Consider the following 18577-nt stretch of genomic DNA (forward strand, 5'->3'; position numbering starts at 1 on the left):
GGTTAAGTTCTTCGGTAATGTCATGCTAATATCAGGTCCTCCCAAATGATTAGGTGAGAAGTACTTCACCTCTATGGATTTTCCATAACCCCAATCTAATCATAGAAAAACCATTAGGCAGGGCGGTGCCTGTGGCTCAGTGAGTAGGGAGCCGGCCCCATATACCGAGGGTGACGGGTTCAAACCCGACCTCGGCCAAACTGCAACCAAAAAATAGCCAGGCGTTGTGGCGGGCGCCTGTAGTCCCAGCTACTCAGGAGGCTGAGGCAGGAGAATCGCTTAAGCCCAGTAGTTGGAGGTTGCTGTGAGCTGTGTGATGTCATGGCACTCTATTGAGGGAGATAAAGTGAGACTCTGTCTCTACACAAAAAAAAAAAGAAAGAAAGAAAAACATTAGGCAAATCCAGATTGGAGTATATTTTACAGCTGTAAACCTCCAGACTGTGGACCAGTACTGGCCTGTGGCTGGGCTGCATAGCAGGGGGTCAGTGAGAAAGCTTCATTGGTATTTATAGCTACTCCACATTGCTCGCATCAACACCTGTGTTCTGCCTCCATCAGATGGGAGGCGGGCAGGCATTAGATTCCCATAGGCATCAAGAGTTTGAGGTTTGGGCGGCACCTGTGGCTCAGTGGGTAGGGCACCGACCCCATATGCCGAGGGTGTCGGGTTCAAACCTGGCCCCAGCCAACTGCCCCCCCAAAATAGCTGGGTGTTGTGGCAGGCGCCTGTAGTCCCAGCTACTCAGGAGTTTAAGGCAAGAGAATTGCCTAAGCCCAAGAGCTAGAGGTTGCTGTGAGCTGTGATGCCATAGTACTCTACCAAGGGCGATAAAGTGAGACTCTGTCTAAACAAAAAAAAAAGGTTATCAATTGGAGAAGTTGGGTGAGGGGTATTTGTGAACTCTCCATAGTATTTTTGTAACTTTGCTATAAATCTAAAATTATTCTAAAATAAGGCTGGGCAAGGTGGCTTATGCCTATAATCCTAGCACTCTGGGAGGCCAAGGAGGGTAGATAGCTTGAGTTCATGAGTTCAAGACCAGCCTAAGCAAAAGCGAGACCCCATCTCTACTAAAAATAGAAAAACTGAGGAAGAGGATAGCCGAGGAGTTGAAGTGTGCTGTGAATTATGATGCCACGGCACTCTATCCAGGGTGACAGCTTGAGACTCTGTGTCAAAATAAAACAAAACAAAAAAATAAAATTATTCTAAAATCAATAGCTCATTTTAAAAAATGCACTTCTATTAGACAAACAAAAACTGTTATGCTGTGACCCATACTCTAAACTGAAGATTTAAAAATAAACAAGACGTATTCATTGTTTTCAAGACCACAGACTAGGTTTGGTGCCTGTAGCTCAGCGGCTAGGGCGCCAGCCACATACACTGGAGCTGGCAGGTTGGAATGTAGCCTGAGCCTGCCAAACAACAATGACAACTACAACCAAAAAATAGCTGGGCGTTGTGATGGGAGCCTGTAGTCCCAGCTACTTGGGAAGCTGAGGCAAGAGAATAGCTTAAGCCCAAGAGTTTGAGGTTGCTGTGAGCTGTGACACCACGGCACTCTACCCAGGAAGACATAGTGAGACTCTGTCTCAAAAAAAAAAAAAAAAATAGGCACAGATTAACAGGAGATGGCCACATAACTACTGATAATGATGATAATTAGAGCTTACATTAAGCTGTGTGCAGTGGCTCACACATGTAATCCTAGCACTCTGGGAGGTTGAGGTGGGTTGGATTGCTTGAGCTCAGGGGTTCAAGACCAAGAGTTCAAGAGCAAGAGCAAGACCTTGTCTCTAAAAATAGCTGGACGTTGTGACAGGCACCTGTAGTCCCAGCTACTTGGAAGGCTGAGGCAGGAGGATTGCTTAGGCCCAAGAGTTTGAGGTTGCTCTGAGCTATGATATCATGGCACTATACCGGGTGACAAAAAAAAAAAAGTAGTTTACATTATTGAATACTTTCTTTTTTTTTTTTTTTTGTAGAGACAGAGTCTCACTTTATGGCCCTCAGTAGAGTGCCGTGGCATCACACAGCTCACAGCAACCTCCAGCTCCTGGGCTTAAGCAATTCTCTTGCCTCAGCCTCCCAAGTAGCTGGGACTACAGGTGCCTGCCACAGCACCCGGCTATTTTTTTTTTTGTTGCAGTTTGGCCGGGGCTGGGTTTGAACCCGCCACCCTCGGCATATGGGGCCGGCGCCCTACTCACTGAGCCACAGGCGCCGCCCCTTGAATACTTTCTATATGCCAAGAACTCTTCTACCCACAACATTTAATCTTTGCTATTGGTTTATAATGTTACTATTATTATTCCTATTATTCTTTCCGTAGGAGAGCACTGAGGCCTCAGGAGGTAAGTGATGGAGCAGAGATTTGAACCCAGGACTTGAGCCCTCTATGAACCTCTGTCCTACCTCACTGTCATCTTCTTTACTTCCTCAGCCTACTCATCATCTTTGAAGTGTTACTAGAGGTCTTTGCTTGGAAGCTTCAGCTGGGCAGATCCATCTCCAAATGCCTCTTTGTGGGCTGTGGGTTTTCACTCACAAGGACTTTCGTTTCCTTTTTTCCCTTGAGACAGAGAGTCTCACTTTGTCATCCTGGGTACAGTGCCGTGGCATCATAATAGCTTACAGCCACCTCAAACTCCTGGGTTCAAGTGATCCTCCTGCCTCAACCTCCAGTGTAGCTAGGACTACCGGTGCCCACCACATTGCTGGGCAAGACCATCACTTGAGCCCAAGAGTTTGAGATTGCTGTGAGCTGTGACACCATAGCAATCTACCAAGGGTGACAAATTGAGACTCTGTCTCAAAAATAACAGCAACAACAACAAAAACACTGACAAACTCCTGAGCTCAAGCAATCCACCCCCTCAGTCTCCCAGAGTGCTAGGATTACAGGTGTTAGCCACCACACCTGGACTCCTTGCAAGGGATTTTAAACGTGATCACTTGGACTGGGAGAAAGACCATTCCACAGGGAATCTATAGTTAAATTCCAGGACTTTAATGTGTTGACAGGGCCAGCCTGGTTATCAGAGTATTAGGCATCAGAAGGAAGAATACGGGAAACAAACCAGAAGACATTTCCTGAGGTCCTGGTAGAACTTTTTGCCTGCTATTATTTCAAACTCAGCAGATCTAAAACATGCTCATCACCTTCTATCACAAACCATTCCTCAGATTTCCATTTTTTTATCAGTGATCTCTTCACTTCCCTAATTTCCCAGTCATCCTCCACTCTGTTCTCTTTTCTCATGAAATTAAGACTTCCCATTGCTCAGTCCTCCTAATGGCTCTCCCTTCTGGCCTTAAAGTTTTTATTTTTTAATTTCTTTTCTTTTGTCTTTTGTTTTCAACAATCTCACTTTGTCAACCTCATAGAGTACCAGGACGTCATAGCTCACAGCAACTTCAATCTCTTGGGCTCAAGCGATTCTCTTGCCTCAGCCTCCCAAGCATCTGCCACAATGCCCAGCTATTTTTAGAAACAGGGTCTTGCTCTTGCTCAGGCTGGTCTCGAACCCATGAGCTCAGGCAATCCACCTGCCTCAGCCTCCTAGAGTGCTAGGATTACAGGCATGAGCCAACTTTGTTTTTTTTTTTTTTAATTTCTAAGGCCATCCTGGTGGTTTAGGTTCTCATCCTCTTTCACCTGGATGGGGGTGAAAATCTCCTATACACTGCCCAGCTTTCAGACATTACCCACTTTGTACCTAGTCTTTTCTTTTCTTTTTTTTTTTTTGACAGCAGATCTATTCACCTATATTTCCAACTTCCAACATGAGAGGCTTAACTTTTTCTTTTTTTGAGACAGTTTTTGTCGCCCTCGGTAGAGTGCTGTGGCATCACAGCTCACAGCAACCTCAAACTCTTGGGCTTAAGCAATTCTCTTGCCTCAGCCTCCCAAGTAGCTGGCACTACAGGCACCAGCCACAACACCTGGCTATTTTTTTGTTGTAGTTGCCATTACTGTTTGCCAGGCCCGGGCTGGGTTCGAACCTGCCAGTCCTGGTATATGTGGCTGGTGCCTTAGCCGCTGAGCTATAGGCACGGAGCTGAGAGGCTTATAGTCTTTTCTTTCTAAGATGAAAGTAGAGCAAATAACTCCTTTGCTCAGAAATCTTTTTTTTCTTTTTTAAAAAACTTTATTCAAATTAATATGAGGGTACGATATTTCGCTTACATTGTTTTCACTTCCTGGGTAAAGTTCTTCCATTTGTAGAAGAGCCCCTCACCCAGGGGGTGTGTTCTACACCCTCACAACGTGCACGGTAGGTGAGATCCCGCCTCGCGCCTTCCCTCCTTCTGCCATACGGCCTCCCCCTTCTCTCTTCCGTTTCCATCTACCCCTGAACTGGACTATAATAGTGTTTCATTGCTCTTAAACGTATAATTGTTTATGTATTGATTTCATACTAGTACGGAAATTTGGATATTTATTTTCTTTTTTTGAGACAGTTTTTGTCGCCCTCGGTAGAGTGCTGTGGAACTCTGGATATTTATTTTTCCATTCTTGTGATACTTTACTAAGAAGACTGTATTTCAGCTCCATCCAGGTAAATGCAAAAGATGTAAAGTCTCCATCTTTTCTTTTTTTTTTTTTTTTTTGTAGAGACAGAGTCTCACTTTATGGCCCTCGGTAGAGTGCCGTGGCCTCACACAGCTCACAGCAACCTCCAACTCCTGGGCTTAAGCGATTCTCTTGCCTCAGCCTCCCAAGTAGCTGGGACTACAGGCGCCTGCCACAACGCCCGGCTATTTTTTGGTTGCAGTTTGGCCGGGGCCGGGTTTGAACCCGCCACCCTCGGTATATGGGGCCGGCGCCTTACCCACTGAGCCACAGGCGCCACCCAAGTCTCCATCTTTTCTAATGGCTGAATAATATTCCATGGTGTACATATACCACTCTTTGTTGATCCATTCATGAGTTGATGGACACTTAGCTTGCTTCCCTGACTTGGTAATTATGAATTGTCTGCTCAGAAATCTTTAATGACTCCCTATTAACTCCAATAGCAAGCCAAATCCTTGGTTTTAAAACCACTAGTTCTTCAACTCCTATTATTGCCTTTTAAGAACCATCGTCTCTTAACCAAATACACTCTTTGAATTTACACCTCTAAATTTTTACTCATGATCCCACTTATAACCTTCCACTATTTCTCTAAGCATGTATTCTCTCTTTTTTATTACTAGGCTCTGGGTGACATTGAATAAATCAATTCATCTTAATCCCAAGGAGCTCACAGTCTATTGGGAAAACAGACAGGTAAATGAATAATGACACTATATAAAGGTAAGAGGGATGCAGGTCCAGGGAAACACAAAAGAGAAAGATTTAAGCTTGCCTGGAAGAATCGCAGAACGCTTCGTAAGGGAGGTGGATGCTTTGGTTGATTCTTGGAGGAGTAGGAGTTTGTGAAGGAAGGGATCGAGGAAGGCTTGCAGGCAGAGGGGCACGCGTATCTGTAACAATCACGTGGCTATTTACTGTGTGTTCCTTTTTTTTTTGAGACGAAGTCTCAAGCTGTGGCCCTGGGTAGAGTGCCGTAGCGTCATAGCTCACAGCAACCTCAAACTCTTGGGCTTAAGTGATTCTCTTGTCTCAGCCTTCCAAGTAGTTGAGACTATAGGCGCCTGCCACAACACCCAGCTACTTTTTGTTGTTGCAGTTGTCATTATTGTTTAGCTGGCCCCGGCTGGGCTTGGACCCGCCAGCCTTGATGCATGTGGCTGGTGCCATAACCACTGTGCTACAGCGCCAGGCCTACTGTGTTCCTTTTCAACATATCTTCTACTAATGGTTTGTCTTGTATTTTTAGCAGCTTTTTATATATTATGTCTTGTCTGGAACTGCCTTATGAGCTCATTTAGGAAAGGGGTCACATCTTCTATTTTCCCTCTGTGAAATATGGGCAGTTCTACCTACTTTACAGAATTATTGTGAGTGTTAGGAATAATTGGTGTAACACATATGCCAGACACTCAATACTGTTTTTCTTTGTAATGAATGAATGAAATGTCTAGCTTAGTTTCTGGCTCACACTAAGGTGCTTAGTATTTGTTGAATGATGGTATGCTGGTTCAAACCTGTTGTATCCACAGGTGGAACTCTGCCTAGGAAGGCCTCACTGGAAAAGATCAAAAGAAAGGCAATGCCTGTAATCCTAGCACTCTGGGAGGCTGAGGTGGGTCAGCTCAGCCAGCTTAGAACTCTTGAGCTCAGGAGTTTGAGACCAGCCTGAGAAAGAACAAGATCCCATTGTTACTAAAAAATAGAAAAACTGAGGCAAGAGGATCACTTGAACCCAAGAGTTTGCTGCGAGCTATGATGATACCATGGCCCTTTACCCAGGGTGACAGGGTGACACTCGTTCTTAAAAGAAAAAAAAAAGGCTAAGTTTCAGCAGGATGAGATACCACCAGCCTTTGAGAGCTAACCAAACAGATGAATATCTTCAATCTGAAGAAGAGGCAAAGATATTCAAATTCAACTCAAGTTCACTAAACATTTATTTTTCCCATTATTATTATTATTATTATTTTTTTTGCAGTTTTTGGCCGGGGCCAGGTTTGAACCCGCCACCTCCGGCATATGGGGCCGGTGCCCTACCCCTTTGAGCTATAGGCACTGCCCTATTTTTCCCATAATTCTCATGATGTACCATCACCACTTTGTAGAAAAGAAGCCATATCCAGAGACTGCCAAAGGCCACACAACTTGATGGTTGAAATACACTAAATTCCAAGTTCAATTTTTTTTTTTTTGAGACAGGGTCTTACTTTGTTTCCCTCCGTAGCATGCTGTGGTGTCACAGATCACAGCAACCTCAAACTCTTGGCCTTAAGCGGTTCTCTTGCCTCAGTGTTTCAGCCTCCAAGTAGCTGGGACTACAGGCGCCTGCCACAACACCCAGCTATTTTTGTTATTGTTGCAGTTGTTATTGTTGTTTAGCTGGCCCAGACCAGCTTCGAACCTGCCAGCCTTGGTGCATATGGCCGGCACTGTAACCACTATGCTGCAGGCGCTGAGCCTCAATGTTCTTTTCACTTCAACACCCAAATTTTCGTGAAGTAGAAAATTTTAAGGATTTAGAAAAGTTAATTATACTTGTTTGCTAAATTCTATAAATACTCAAGCCATGTACAATTTCTAGAGCAAGAGAGAGGTAGATTTAAGACAAATAAAAGGAAGAGTTGCTTTATGTTGGGACAGAGTAAGGAATAAAAACAAGAAATGTATTATGATAAATAGCACAAACTGAAAAAAGGAGAAAAGTTAGAAAAGAGTTAATAAAATCATAGATAAAGAATCCCCACGAGATGAAAGTAACATCTTAAAGCCACCTGATTTTTGATAAACCAAACAAGAGAACACACTGGGGAAAAGAATCTCTTTTCAATAAATGGTGCTGGGAGAACTGGATATCCACATGTAAAAGGCTGAAATGGACCTGCATCTTTTACTACTCAAAATTGATTCCATATGGTTAAATCTATGGTATGAAACAATAAAAATCCTCAGAGAAAGTGTGGGAAAAACACGTGAAGATATTGCCTTGGGGAAGGATTTTATGAAGAAGACTTCTGTGGCAATTGCAACAACAACAAAAATAAATAAATGAAAAGCTTCTGTACAGCTAAGGAGACAACAACCAAAGCAAATAGACAACCTTCAGAATGGGAAGATACTTGCATGAAAACTGATCTGACAAAGGGCTGATAACTGGGATCTACAGAGAACTCAAATTAATCAACAACAACAAAAAAACCCAACAGGCTCAGCGCCTGTAGCTCAAGCGGCTAAGGCGCCAGCCACATACACTAGAGCTAGCAGGTTCGAATCCAGCCCGGGGCTGCCAAACAACAATGACAACTACAACCAACAAATAGCCGAGCATTGTGGCAGGCACCTGTAGTGGCAGCTGCTTGGGAGGCTGAGGCAAGAGAATTGCTTAAGCCCAGGAGTTGGAGGTTGCTGTGAGCTGTGATGCCATGGCACTCTACCCAGGGCGACAGCTTAAGGCTCTGTCTCAAAAAACAAAACAAAACACCAACAATCCCATAGATCACTGAGCAAGAGACATGAATAGAAGCTTTTCTAAGGAAGATAGATGAATGGCTAACAAACATGAAAAAATGTTCATCATCCCACATCATCAGAGAAATGCAAATCAAAACCACCCTGAGAAGGCTCGGCGCCTATAGCTCAGTGGCTAGGGCACCTGCCACATACACCAGAACTGGGTTCAAATTCAGCCTGGGTCTGCCAAAGAACAATGACAACTACAACCAAAAAGAATAGCTGGGCGTTGTGGCGGGCACCTATAGTCCCAGCTACTTGGGAGGCTGAGGCAAGAGAATTGCTTAAGCACAAGACCTTGAGGTTGCTGTGAGCTGTGACACCACGGCAGTCTACCTAGGGTGTCAGTGAGATTCTGTCTCAAAAAGAAAAAAAAAACCCACCCTGAGATATTACCTAACTCCAGTAAGATTAGCCCACATCACTAAGTCCCAAAGCTGCAGATACTGGTGTGATGTGGAGAGAGAACACTTTTATACTGTTGGTGTGATTGCAAACTAATACAGCCTCTTTGAAAAGAAGTATAGAGCATCCTCAAAGATCTCAAATGAGATCTCCCATTTGACCCCACAATCCCACTAATAGGCATCTACTCAGAAGAAAAATAATCATTTTATTATAAGGACATTTGCACTAGATTGTTTATTACAGCTCAATTTACAATCACCAAGACGTGGGCTGGGTGTGGTGGCTCCCACCTGTAATCCCAGCTACTAGGGAGGCTGAGGCAAGAGAATTGCATGAGCCCAGGAGTTTGAGGTTGCTGTGAGCTATGATGCCATGGCACTCTACTGAGGGTGACATAGTGAGACTCTGTCTCAAAAAAAAGAAAAAATCACCAAGACGTGAAAACAACCTAAATGCCAATCAACTCAGAAATGGATTAACACACTCGGCACCTGTAGTCCAAGGGGGTGCCAGCCACATACACTGGAGCTGTTGGGTTGGAGTTCAGCCTGGGCCTGCCAAACAACAATGACAACTACAACCAAAAAATAGCCGGACATTGTAGTGGGTGCCTGTAGTCTGAGCTACTTGGGAGGCTGAGTTAAGAGAATCACTTAAACCCAAGAGTTTGAGGTTGCTGTGAGCTATGACACCATGGCACTCTACTTAGGGTGATATAGTGAGACTCTGTCTCAAAAAAAAAAAAAATACAGATAGAAAAACGGATCAATGGAACAGACCAGAGTCCATAAATAGCCTCTTGCATATATGGTTGGGCTCAAACCTGCCACCCCTGGTGCATGGAGCCAGTGCTCTAACCATTAAGCTATGGGCTCTCAGCTGACTTTTTCCCTTTTCTTTAAAAAAATTTAAAAAGGGGCGGTGCCTGTGGCTCAGCGGGTAGGGCACCGGCCCCGTATGCCGAGGGTGGCGGGTTCAAACCCAGCCCCGGCCAAACTGCAACAACAACAACAAAAAAAATAGCCGGGCATTGTGGCAGGCGCCTGTAGTCCCAGCTACTTGGGAGGCTGAGTCAAGAGAATCGCCTAAGCCCAAGGATTTGGAGGTTTCTGTGAGCTGTGTGATGCCACGGCACTCTACTGAGGGTGATAAGGTGAGACTCTGTCTCTACAAAAAAAAAAAAAAATTTTAAAAAGGCTCAAGAGGCTAAGGCGCCAGCCACATATACCTGAGCTGGCGGGTTCAAATCCAGCTCAGGCCTGCCAAACAACAGTGATGACGGCTGCAACCAAAAAATAGCCGTGTGTTGCGATGGGCGCCTGTAGTCCCAGCTACTCAGGAGGCTGAGGCAGGAAAATCACCTAAGCCCAGGAGATGGAGGTTGCTGTTAGCTGTGTGACACCACGGCATTCTACCGAGGGTGACAAAAATGAGACTCTGTCTCTACCCAAAAAAAAAAAATCTATCAATTCATTTTTTGGGGGGAGCATGGGGAGACAGGGTCTTACACTGTCACCTAGGCTAGAATGCAATGACACAATCATAGTTCACCATAGCCCAAATTTCTGGGTTCCAATGATCCTCCTATCCTATCTCAGCCTCCTGAGTAGCTAGGATTACAGGCATGTGCCACCATGCCCAGCTGATTTCTTTTTCTTTTCTTTCTTTTTGTAGAGAAAGAGTCTATGTTGCCCTCGGTAGAGTACTATGCCATCACATTGCTCACAGCAACCCCCAACTCCTGGGCTTAGACTGTTCTCTCGCCTCAGCCTCCCGAGCAGCTGGGACTACAGGCGCCCGCCACAACGCCCAGCTATTTTTTTGGTTGCAGTTTGGCCGGGGCTGGGTTTGAACCCGCCACCCTCGGTATATGGGGCTGGCACCCTACTCACTGAGCCACAGGCGCCACCCCCAGTTGACTTCTTTTCTTTTCTTTTTTTTTTTTTTTTTGCAATGGGAGAAAGGTTGTAATTATGCTACTACAGTAGAACCTCCATAGTTGACCACTTCCCTACTTTAACCACCTCCTTAACTTGAGCTAATTCTCACAGACTAGACACGTACCCCACGTTTGTTTCAGTATGGTTGGCCTAATTTCTTTTTTTTTTTTTTTTGTAGAGACAGAGTGTCACTGTACCGCCCTTGGGTAGAGTGCCGTGGCGTCACACGGCTCACAGCAACCTCTTAACTCTTGGGCTTATGCGATTCTCTTGCCTCAGCCTCCCGAGCAGCTGGGACTACAGGCACCCGTCACGACGCCCGGCTATTTTTTTGTTGCAGTTTGGCCGGGGCTGGGTTTGAACCCACCACCCTCGGCATATGGGGCTGGCGCCCTACTCACTGAGCCACAGGCGCCGCCCTTTTTTTTTTTTTATTGTTAAATGGTAGCTGTGTACATTATTGTAATCAAGGGGTACAATGTCCCAGTTGATTTCTTAAATTTTTGTCACAATGGAGATCTTACTATGTTGCCCAGGCTTACCTCAAACTCCTGGCCTTAAATAATCCTTCTGCTTTGAGCTCTCCAAGTTCTGAGATTACAGGAATGGGCCACTGTGCTTGGCCCACTCAACTGATTTTTCACAAAGGTGGAAAGACAGTTCAGTAGACAAAGAACAGTGTTTTCAACAACTTATGATGGAATTTGATATCTATATGCAAAACAATGAACTTTGATCCATAGTTTATACCACATACAAAAATTAACTAAAAATTAGTCATAGATCTCGATAGTTATTAATGCATATTCTCAATTTATTAATGAGCAAGTATCAGACAAAATGAAATCAAGGAACATTATACAAAATAACTGGCCTAAACTCTTTTTTTCTGAGACAGAGTCTCACTCAGTTGCCCTGGGGTTGAGTGCCATGGCGTCATAGCTCACAGCAACTTCAAATTCTTGGGCTCAAGTGATTCTCTTGCCTCAGCCTCCCAAGTAGCTGGGACTATAGGTGCCTGCCACAACACCTGGCTATTTTTTAGAGAGGGGGTCTTGCTCTTCCTCAGGCTGGTCTCAACTCCTGACCTCAAGCAATCCACCCACCTCAGCCTCCCAGAGTGCTCAGATTATAGGCATTAGCCACCTCCACCAGCCCTCCTAAACTCTTCTAGAAAAACTGAACTATTCCAGATTGAGAAGACTGAGGGGATGTGACAAGAGAATATAAAGGCTTTGATTCTGTGCAAGGAAAAGGATTTTAGTTGAACAATCGTCCACATTTGAATAAGGTCTGTAGATTACCTAATGTACCAACAACTTTATACCAATGTTTGTATCTGATTTTATTGATTGCATTTTTTTTTCTTTGAGACAGAGTCTCACTTTGTCACCCTCAGTAGAGTGCTGTGGTGTCATAACTCATAGCAACTTTAAATTCTTGGGCTCAAAGTGATTCTTTTTTCTTTTCTTTTTCTTTTTTTTTTTTTTTTTGAGACAGAGCTTCAAGCTGTCGCCCTGGGTAGAGTGCTATGGCTTCACAGCTCACAGTAACTCTTTGGGTTCAAGTGGTTCTCCTGCCTTCGCCTCCCAAGTAGCTGGGAATACAGGTGCCCGCCACAACGCCTGACTATTTTTTGGTTGCAGCCATCATTGTTATTTGGCGGGCCCGGGTTGGATTTGAACCCGCCAGCTCAGGTGTATGTGGCTGGCGCCTTAGCCGCTTGAGCCACAGGCGCCGAGCCTCCATTTTTCTATTTTTAGTAGAGATGGGGTCTTGCTTTTGCTCAGGCTGGTCTTGAACTCATGAACTCAAGCAATCCACCCACCTCGACCTCACAGAGTGCTATGATTATAGGCATGAGCAAACGTGCCCAGTCTCACACTATGGTTATGCAAGATGTTAACATTAGGGGAAACTGGTTGAAGGCCATATGGAACTCTAGGTACTATTTTAAATAAAAAAACTTGGCAGGGTGCAGTGGCCTGTAATCCCAGCACTTTGGGAAGCCAAGGTGGGAGGATCGCTTGAGGCCAGGAGTTTGTGATCAGCCTGACCAATGGCAAGATGCCATCGCTACAAAAAATAAGAATTATTAGCTAGATATGCTGGTGCCTTCCTGTGGTCCCAACTACTAGGGAAGCCAAAGAAGGAGGATTTCGTGAGTCTAGGAATTTGAGGTAGCAATGCACTATCATGATGCCACCGCACTCCAGCACTCTAGCCCAGGTACAAAGTGAGACCCTATCTCAAAAAAAAATAATAAAAAATAAAAAAAATTATTCAGGCCAGGAGCAGTGGCTCACGCCTGTAATCCTAGCATTCCGGGAGGCCGAAGCAGGTGGATTGCCTGAGCTCACAGGTTTGAGACCAGCCTGAGCAAGAGCAAGACCCTGTCTCTAAAACTAGCCAGCGTTGTGGTGTGCCTGTAGTCCCAGCAACTAGGCAGGCTGAGGCAAGAGAATTGCTTGAGCACAAGAGTTGGAGGTTGCTGTAAGCTGTGACTCCATAACACTCTACCCAGGGTGACATAGTGAGATTCTGTCTCAAAAAAAAAAAAAAGAAAGTTAAATGTGAGCCTAAAACATACAATTTCTAGAATACATAGAAGAACGTTGTGGTGACTTCAGGTTAGGCAAAGATTCCTTAAATACAACATCAAAGCATAATACATAAAATAAAAGCTTAATAAATTGGACATCTTCACAGTTAAGAACTGCTCATTGAATGACACTGTTCAGAAAATGAGAAGACAAGCCACAGACTGGAAGAAAATATTTGTAAATCACATAATATGATAAAAAATTTGAATCCAGGGTGGTGCCTGTGGCTCAACGGGGTAGGGCGCCAGCCCTATATGCCAGAGGTGATGGGTTCAAACACAGCCCCAGCCAAAAACTGCAAAAAAAAAAAATAAAATAAAAATAAATAAATAAATAAATAAATAATTGAATATAGAATGTACAAAGAATTTTCAAAATGGGGCGGCACCTGTGGCTCAATGGAGTAGGGCGCTGGCCCCATATGCCAGAGGTGGTGGGTTCAAACCCAGTCCCAGCCAAAAACTGCAAAAAAGAAAAAAAAGGATTTTCAAAATGAAACAAGAAACTCATTACATTTTTAAAAAATGGGCAAATGGGCGGCGCCTGTGGCTCAGTGAGTAGGGCGCTGGCCCCATATGCTTAGGGTTGCGGGTTCAAACCCAGCCCCGGCCAAACTGCAACAAAAAAATAGCCGGGCGTTGTGGCAGGCGCCTGTAGTCCCAGCTGCTCGGGAGGCTGAGGCAAGAGAATCGCGTAAGCCCAAGAGCTGGAGGTTGCCGTGAGTTGTGACGCCACTGCACTCTACCGAGGGCGGTACAGTGAGACTGTCTCCACAAAAAAAAAAAAAAAAGGGCAAATGGCCAGGTGCGGCGGCTCACTCCTGTAATCCTAGCTCTCTGGGTAGTAAAGGCGGGTGGATTGCTGAGCTCAGGATAATGAGACCCAATCTCTATGAAAAATAGAAAAAGGAAAAACTAGTGGGGCATGGTGGCATATGCCTGTAGTCTCGGCTACTTGGTAGGCTAAAGCAAGAAGATTGCTCAAGCCCAAGAGTTTGAGGTTCCTGTGAGCTATGATGCCATGGCACTCTACCCAGGGCAACACGGTAAGGCTTTGTCTTTAAAAAAAAAAAAGGCAAATGATTTGAAAAGACACTTAATCAGAGAAGATATATGTATGACAAATAAGCATGTGAAAGAGGCTTAATACCATTAGTCATTAGGGAAATGCAAATCAAAGCCACAGCGAGATGCCACTTCACACTCACTATGTGGCTAAAACCAAGAGATAATAACAAATGTTGGTGAATATGCAGAGCAAGTGGAACCCTCATACGCTGTTGTATGTGCCCATTGAAATGGCTTAAAGTACAAAGAATGACCATACCGAGTGATGGCAGAGATGGGAAACAGCTGGAACACTCATATACTGCTGCCAGGAATTTAAAATGATACAACCACGTTGGAAAACATTTTAGTTCTTTCTCAGAAAGTTAACCCCATATCTACTATGTAACCCAGACGCTTTCTGGTAGAGATTTTCCCAAGAGACAATGAATATGTCCTTACAAAGACTTGCGTATGAATATTCATAGTAGCTTGATTCATAATAGCCTAAAATTGGAAAAAAATAAACATCCATCAACAGATGAATTGATAAACAAACTTGGATGTATCTGAACAATGACATACTATTCAGTAATAAAAAGAAATAAACGGGCGGCGCCTGTGGCTCAAGGAGTAGGGCGCCAGCCCCATATGCTGGAGGTGGGGGGTTCCAACCCAGTCCCAGCCAAAAAAACTGCAAATAAATAAATAAATAAATAAAAAGAAATAAACTATTGATACAAGCAACAAGATGGGTGAATCTCAAGATAATCACACTGAATAAAAGAAGCCAGACACCTCTCTCCCACCAGAAGAACACTTACTGTATGATTCCACTTATACAAAATTCTAAAAAATGCAAACTAAGTTAGTGGCAAAAAAGCAGCTTATTGGTCTCCTGGTGATGGTAGGATGGTGAGGAAGGAGCATAAAGGGGCATGAAGAATTTTTTTCTCTTGTTTCGGGTTTATTGAGGGTACTATTTACATTTGTTAGGTAAAGTCCCTCTTATATAGCTGGGCGTTGTGGTGGGTGCCTGTAATCCCAGCTACTTGGGAGGCTGAGAGAAGAGAATCTCTTGAGCTCAAAAGTTTGAGGTTGCTGTGAGCTATGATGTCACAGCACTTTATCAAGGGCAACAGAGTGAGACTGTCTCAAAAATAAATAAATAAATAAAAAGTCCTTCTTATGGAGCGCAGGGTTTGAAACATGGCGGACGACGTGGACCAGCAACAAACTACCAACACTGTAGAGGAGCCTCTGGATCTTATCAGGCTCGGCCTGGATGAGCGAATTTATGTGAAAATGAGAAATGACCGAGAGCTTCGGGGCAGATTACATGCTTATGATCAACATTTAAATATGATATTGAGAGATGTGGAAGAAACTGTAACTACTATAGAAATTGATGAAGAAACATATGAAGAGATATATAAATCAACAAAACAGAATATTCCAATGCTTTTTGTCCGAGGAGATGGCGTTGTCCTGGTTGCCCCTCCATTGAGAGTTGGCTGATACAAAGAATTTATCATCAAGGAAACTTTGTCCAAGTGCCGCTTTAAATGTGATTAAAGACATTCAGAGGAGAAACCTGCGTACATTTTTATATTAAGAAATGACCAAGGATTCTTCCACTCCTGAAATGAGTTAATTTGTAGATAAGTTACAACTCCTAAAGCTAAATGTCATTTTTATTTTTCTCCAACACTGCCAATAAATGTGATCATCAAGGTCAGAAAAAAAAAAAAAATCCTTCTTATAATTGTGTCCTGTCCCCAAGAGGTGTGCCATACACCATAATCCTCACCCTCTCCCTCTACTCACTCCCTGTTCCCTCATTCCCCTGCCCCCCACCTTGAATTGATTTGAAATTTTCTCTTATGTGGGTATGTGTTACCTCACATATTGGCTTCATATTAGAGTTGACTACATTATATTCTTGCTTCTCCATTCTTGTGATACTTTACTAAGAAGAATTTGTTCCGGGCAGTGCCTGTGGCTCAGTGGGTAGGGCGCCGGCCCCATATACCAAAGGTGGTGGATTCGAACCCGGCCCCAGCCAAACTGCAACAACAACAAAGAAATAGCCAGGCATTCTGGTGGGTGCCTATAGTCCCAGCTACTCGGGGGGCTGAGGCGAGAGAATTATCTAAGCCCAGGAGTTGGAGGTTGCTGTGAGCTGTGATGCCACAGTGCTCTACTGAGGGCAACAAAGTGAGATCCTGTTCTAAAAAAAAAAAGAATTTGTTCCAATTCTATCCAGGTTCATACAAAAGATGTAAAGTCTCCATCTTTTTTATTTTTATTTTTTTATTTTTTTGAGTCTCAAGCTGTGACCCTGGGTAGAGTGCTGTGGCATCATAGCACACAGTAACCTCCAACTTGGGCTAAAGGGATCCTTTTGCCTCAGTTTTTCTATTTTTGGTAGAGACAGGGTCTTGCTTTTTCTCAGGCTGGTCTCAAACTCATGAGCTCAAGCAGTCCATCAGCCTTGGCCTCCCAGAGTGCTAGGATTACAGGCATGAGCCACTGTACCTGGCTTTTTTATTTTATTTTATTTTATTTTTTGAGACAGAGTCTCCAGCTGTTGCCCTGGGTAGAGTGCTGTGGCGTCACAGCTTAGAGCAACCTCCAACACTTGGGCTCGAGCAATCCTTTTGCCTCAGTTTTTCTATTTGTAGAAGAGACGGGGGGGTCTTGCTTTTGCTCAGGCTGGTTAGTTTGCAGTCCCACCAACAGTGCAAAAGTATAAGGTAAGTGTTCCTTCTCTCTACATCCACGCCAGCATCTGCAGCTTTGAGACTTTGTGTTGTGGGCTATTCTCAGTGGGGGTAGGTGATCTCTCAGGATGGTTTTGATTTGCATTTCTCTGATGATCAGGGACATTGAGAATTTTTTCAAATGTTTGTTAGCCATTCATCTGTCTTCATCAGAGAAGGTTCTGTTCGTATCTCTTACCCAGTGGTAGATGGAATTGTTTGCTCTTTTTTTGTTGATTCATTTGAGCTCTCTGTAGATTCTAGTTATCAACCCCGTGTCAGGCACCAAGAAGTTTTAAGAGTAATGATATGGTTGCTTTCTTGATTGTGGTGACATATACACGGGTGTATATATAACTTATCAACTTGTATACCTGCACACTGGCATTGGTGGTATAGTGGTGAGCATAGCTGCCTCCCAAATTGTACACCTTAATTTTTTTTTCTATTTTAATTAAACCCCAACAAGCTGTTTGGTCAAATAGATCTAGATGCCAATAACATATTACCAACTAGGTTCTGACAGTGCCAATGGGTGGAGGATCACCCAAAGGGCCAGCCTCAGGCCTGGAACTTGAAGATGAGGAAATCCTGAGTGGAATCACCAAACATCATTACCATTTTGGGAATACCTCAGACCCTAGCCAGTTAGTTACTTTCTGGAAGGAGCTCTGATCTGGATGGACATGACCGTGGCAGCCTCCCAGGCCAGACCTGCTCTGGCTGCCTTTAGAAAGAGGTGAGCTGAATCTTGAGGTAGTTTCATAACTCAGGAAGAGGAGTGGAAGGGAAGCAATGAAGAAACCAATAGGAACTGAAAATGAGTTGGAGAGATTATTCAAATTGAGTAATCCGAGGGCTGGAAAAGACGGAAGAGAATATATGCTTCGATAATTCTTGTTTCTGATTGAGAACACCAAGACCTTAACCTTTTATTATTTATTTATTTATTTATTTATTTAGAAATAGAGTCTCACTACGTCTCTCTCGATAGAGCGCTGTGGTATCACAGCTCACAGCAACCTCCAACTCATGGGCTTAAGTGATTCCCTTGCCTCAGCCTCCCAAGTAGCTGGGATTACAGGTGCCCATCACAATGCGCGGCTATTTTTTGTTGCAGTTGTCATTGTTGTTTAGCAGGCCCAGGCTGGGTTCGAACCCGCCAGCTTCTGTGCATGTAGCCAGTGCCAAACCAGACCTTAACCTTTTAGTCACATAGAGTTGGGGCTCTAGACCAGGTTTTCCTATTTTTCGATCTACGCATATCCCCATCATACATTTCCATATGCCAAGTGGCCACTGTTTATAAGATATAAGATGACGCTTTCCTTTACTCCACCAATTTAGGGTACCTATTTATGATAAGAAGAGTAGGATCTGATGGAGCTCATGGTCTAACAGAGACAGATCCACACACACACAAATGACTCAAATAATACCAACAAGAGCGTAATGAGTATTGTAAAAAAGTGCTACAAAGCAGTGGAAATCTTTCTATTGGGAGAAGAGAGATGCTGTGATGGGAGCGAATTGTGGAGGTCCTCAGGCAGGAGTCCAAGCTCTGCAGCAGTAAACACCCTTTAGTAGCTACTGAGTAAACGTGTTAAACTGTCTTCTCTCCCTTCACATTCCCACCAAAAGCCTCCGTTCCTCAACAGCATGCCTTTCCATGCCACTGTGCTTTTTTTTTTTCCTTTTTTCTTAGAGATAGGGTCTCACTTT

At 44.0% G+C, this 18577-nt stretch overlaps 1 protein-coding gene across 1 annotated transcript; it reads left to right on the forward strand.

The window, feature by feature from the left end:
* Nucleotides 1-15302: 15302 nt before the first annotated feature.
* On the forward strand, nt 15303-15654 carry LOC128562372 (U6 snRNA-associated Sm-like protein LSm3). Its single transcript, XM_053557275.1, has one exon. The coding sequence runs from the start codon at nt 15303-15305 to the stop codon at nt 15609-15611; it is 309 nt and encodes a 102-aa protein (XP_053413250.1). The 3' UTR covers nt 15612-15654.
* Nucleotides 15655-18577: the final 2923 nt, after the last annotated feature.

This window comes from Nycticebus coucang, chromosome 12 (assembly GCF_027406575.1).
Source record: "Nycticebus coucang isolate mNycCou1 chromosome 12, mNycCou1.pri, whole genome shotgun sequence".
NCBI lineage: Eukaryota > Metazoa > Chordata > Mammalia > Primates > Lorisidae > Nycticebus > Nycticebus coucang.

Excerpts from the sequence above, each read along its gene's own strand:
- LOC128562372 (XM_053557275.1), top strand. The coding sequence starts at position 15,303 with ATGGCGGACGACGTGGACCAGCAACAAACTACCAACACTGTAGAGGAG.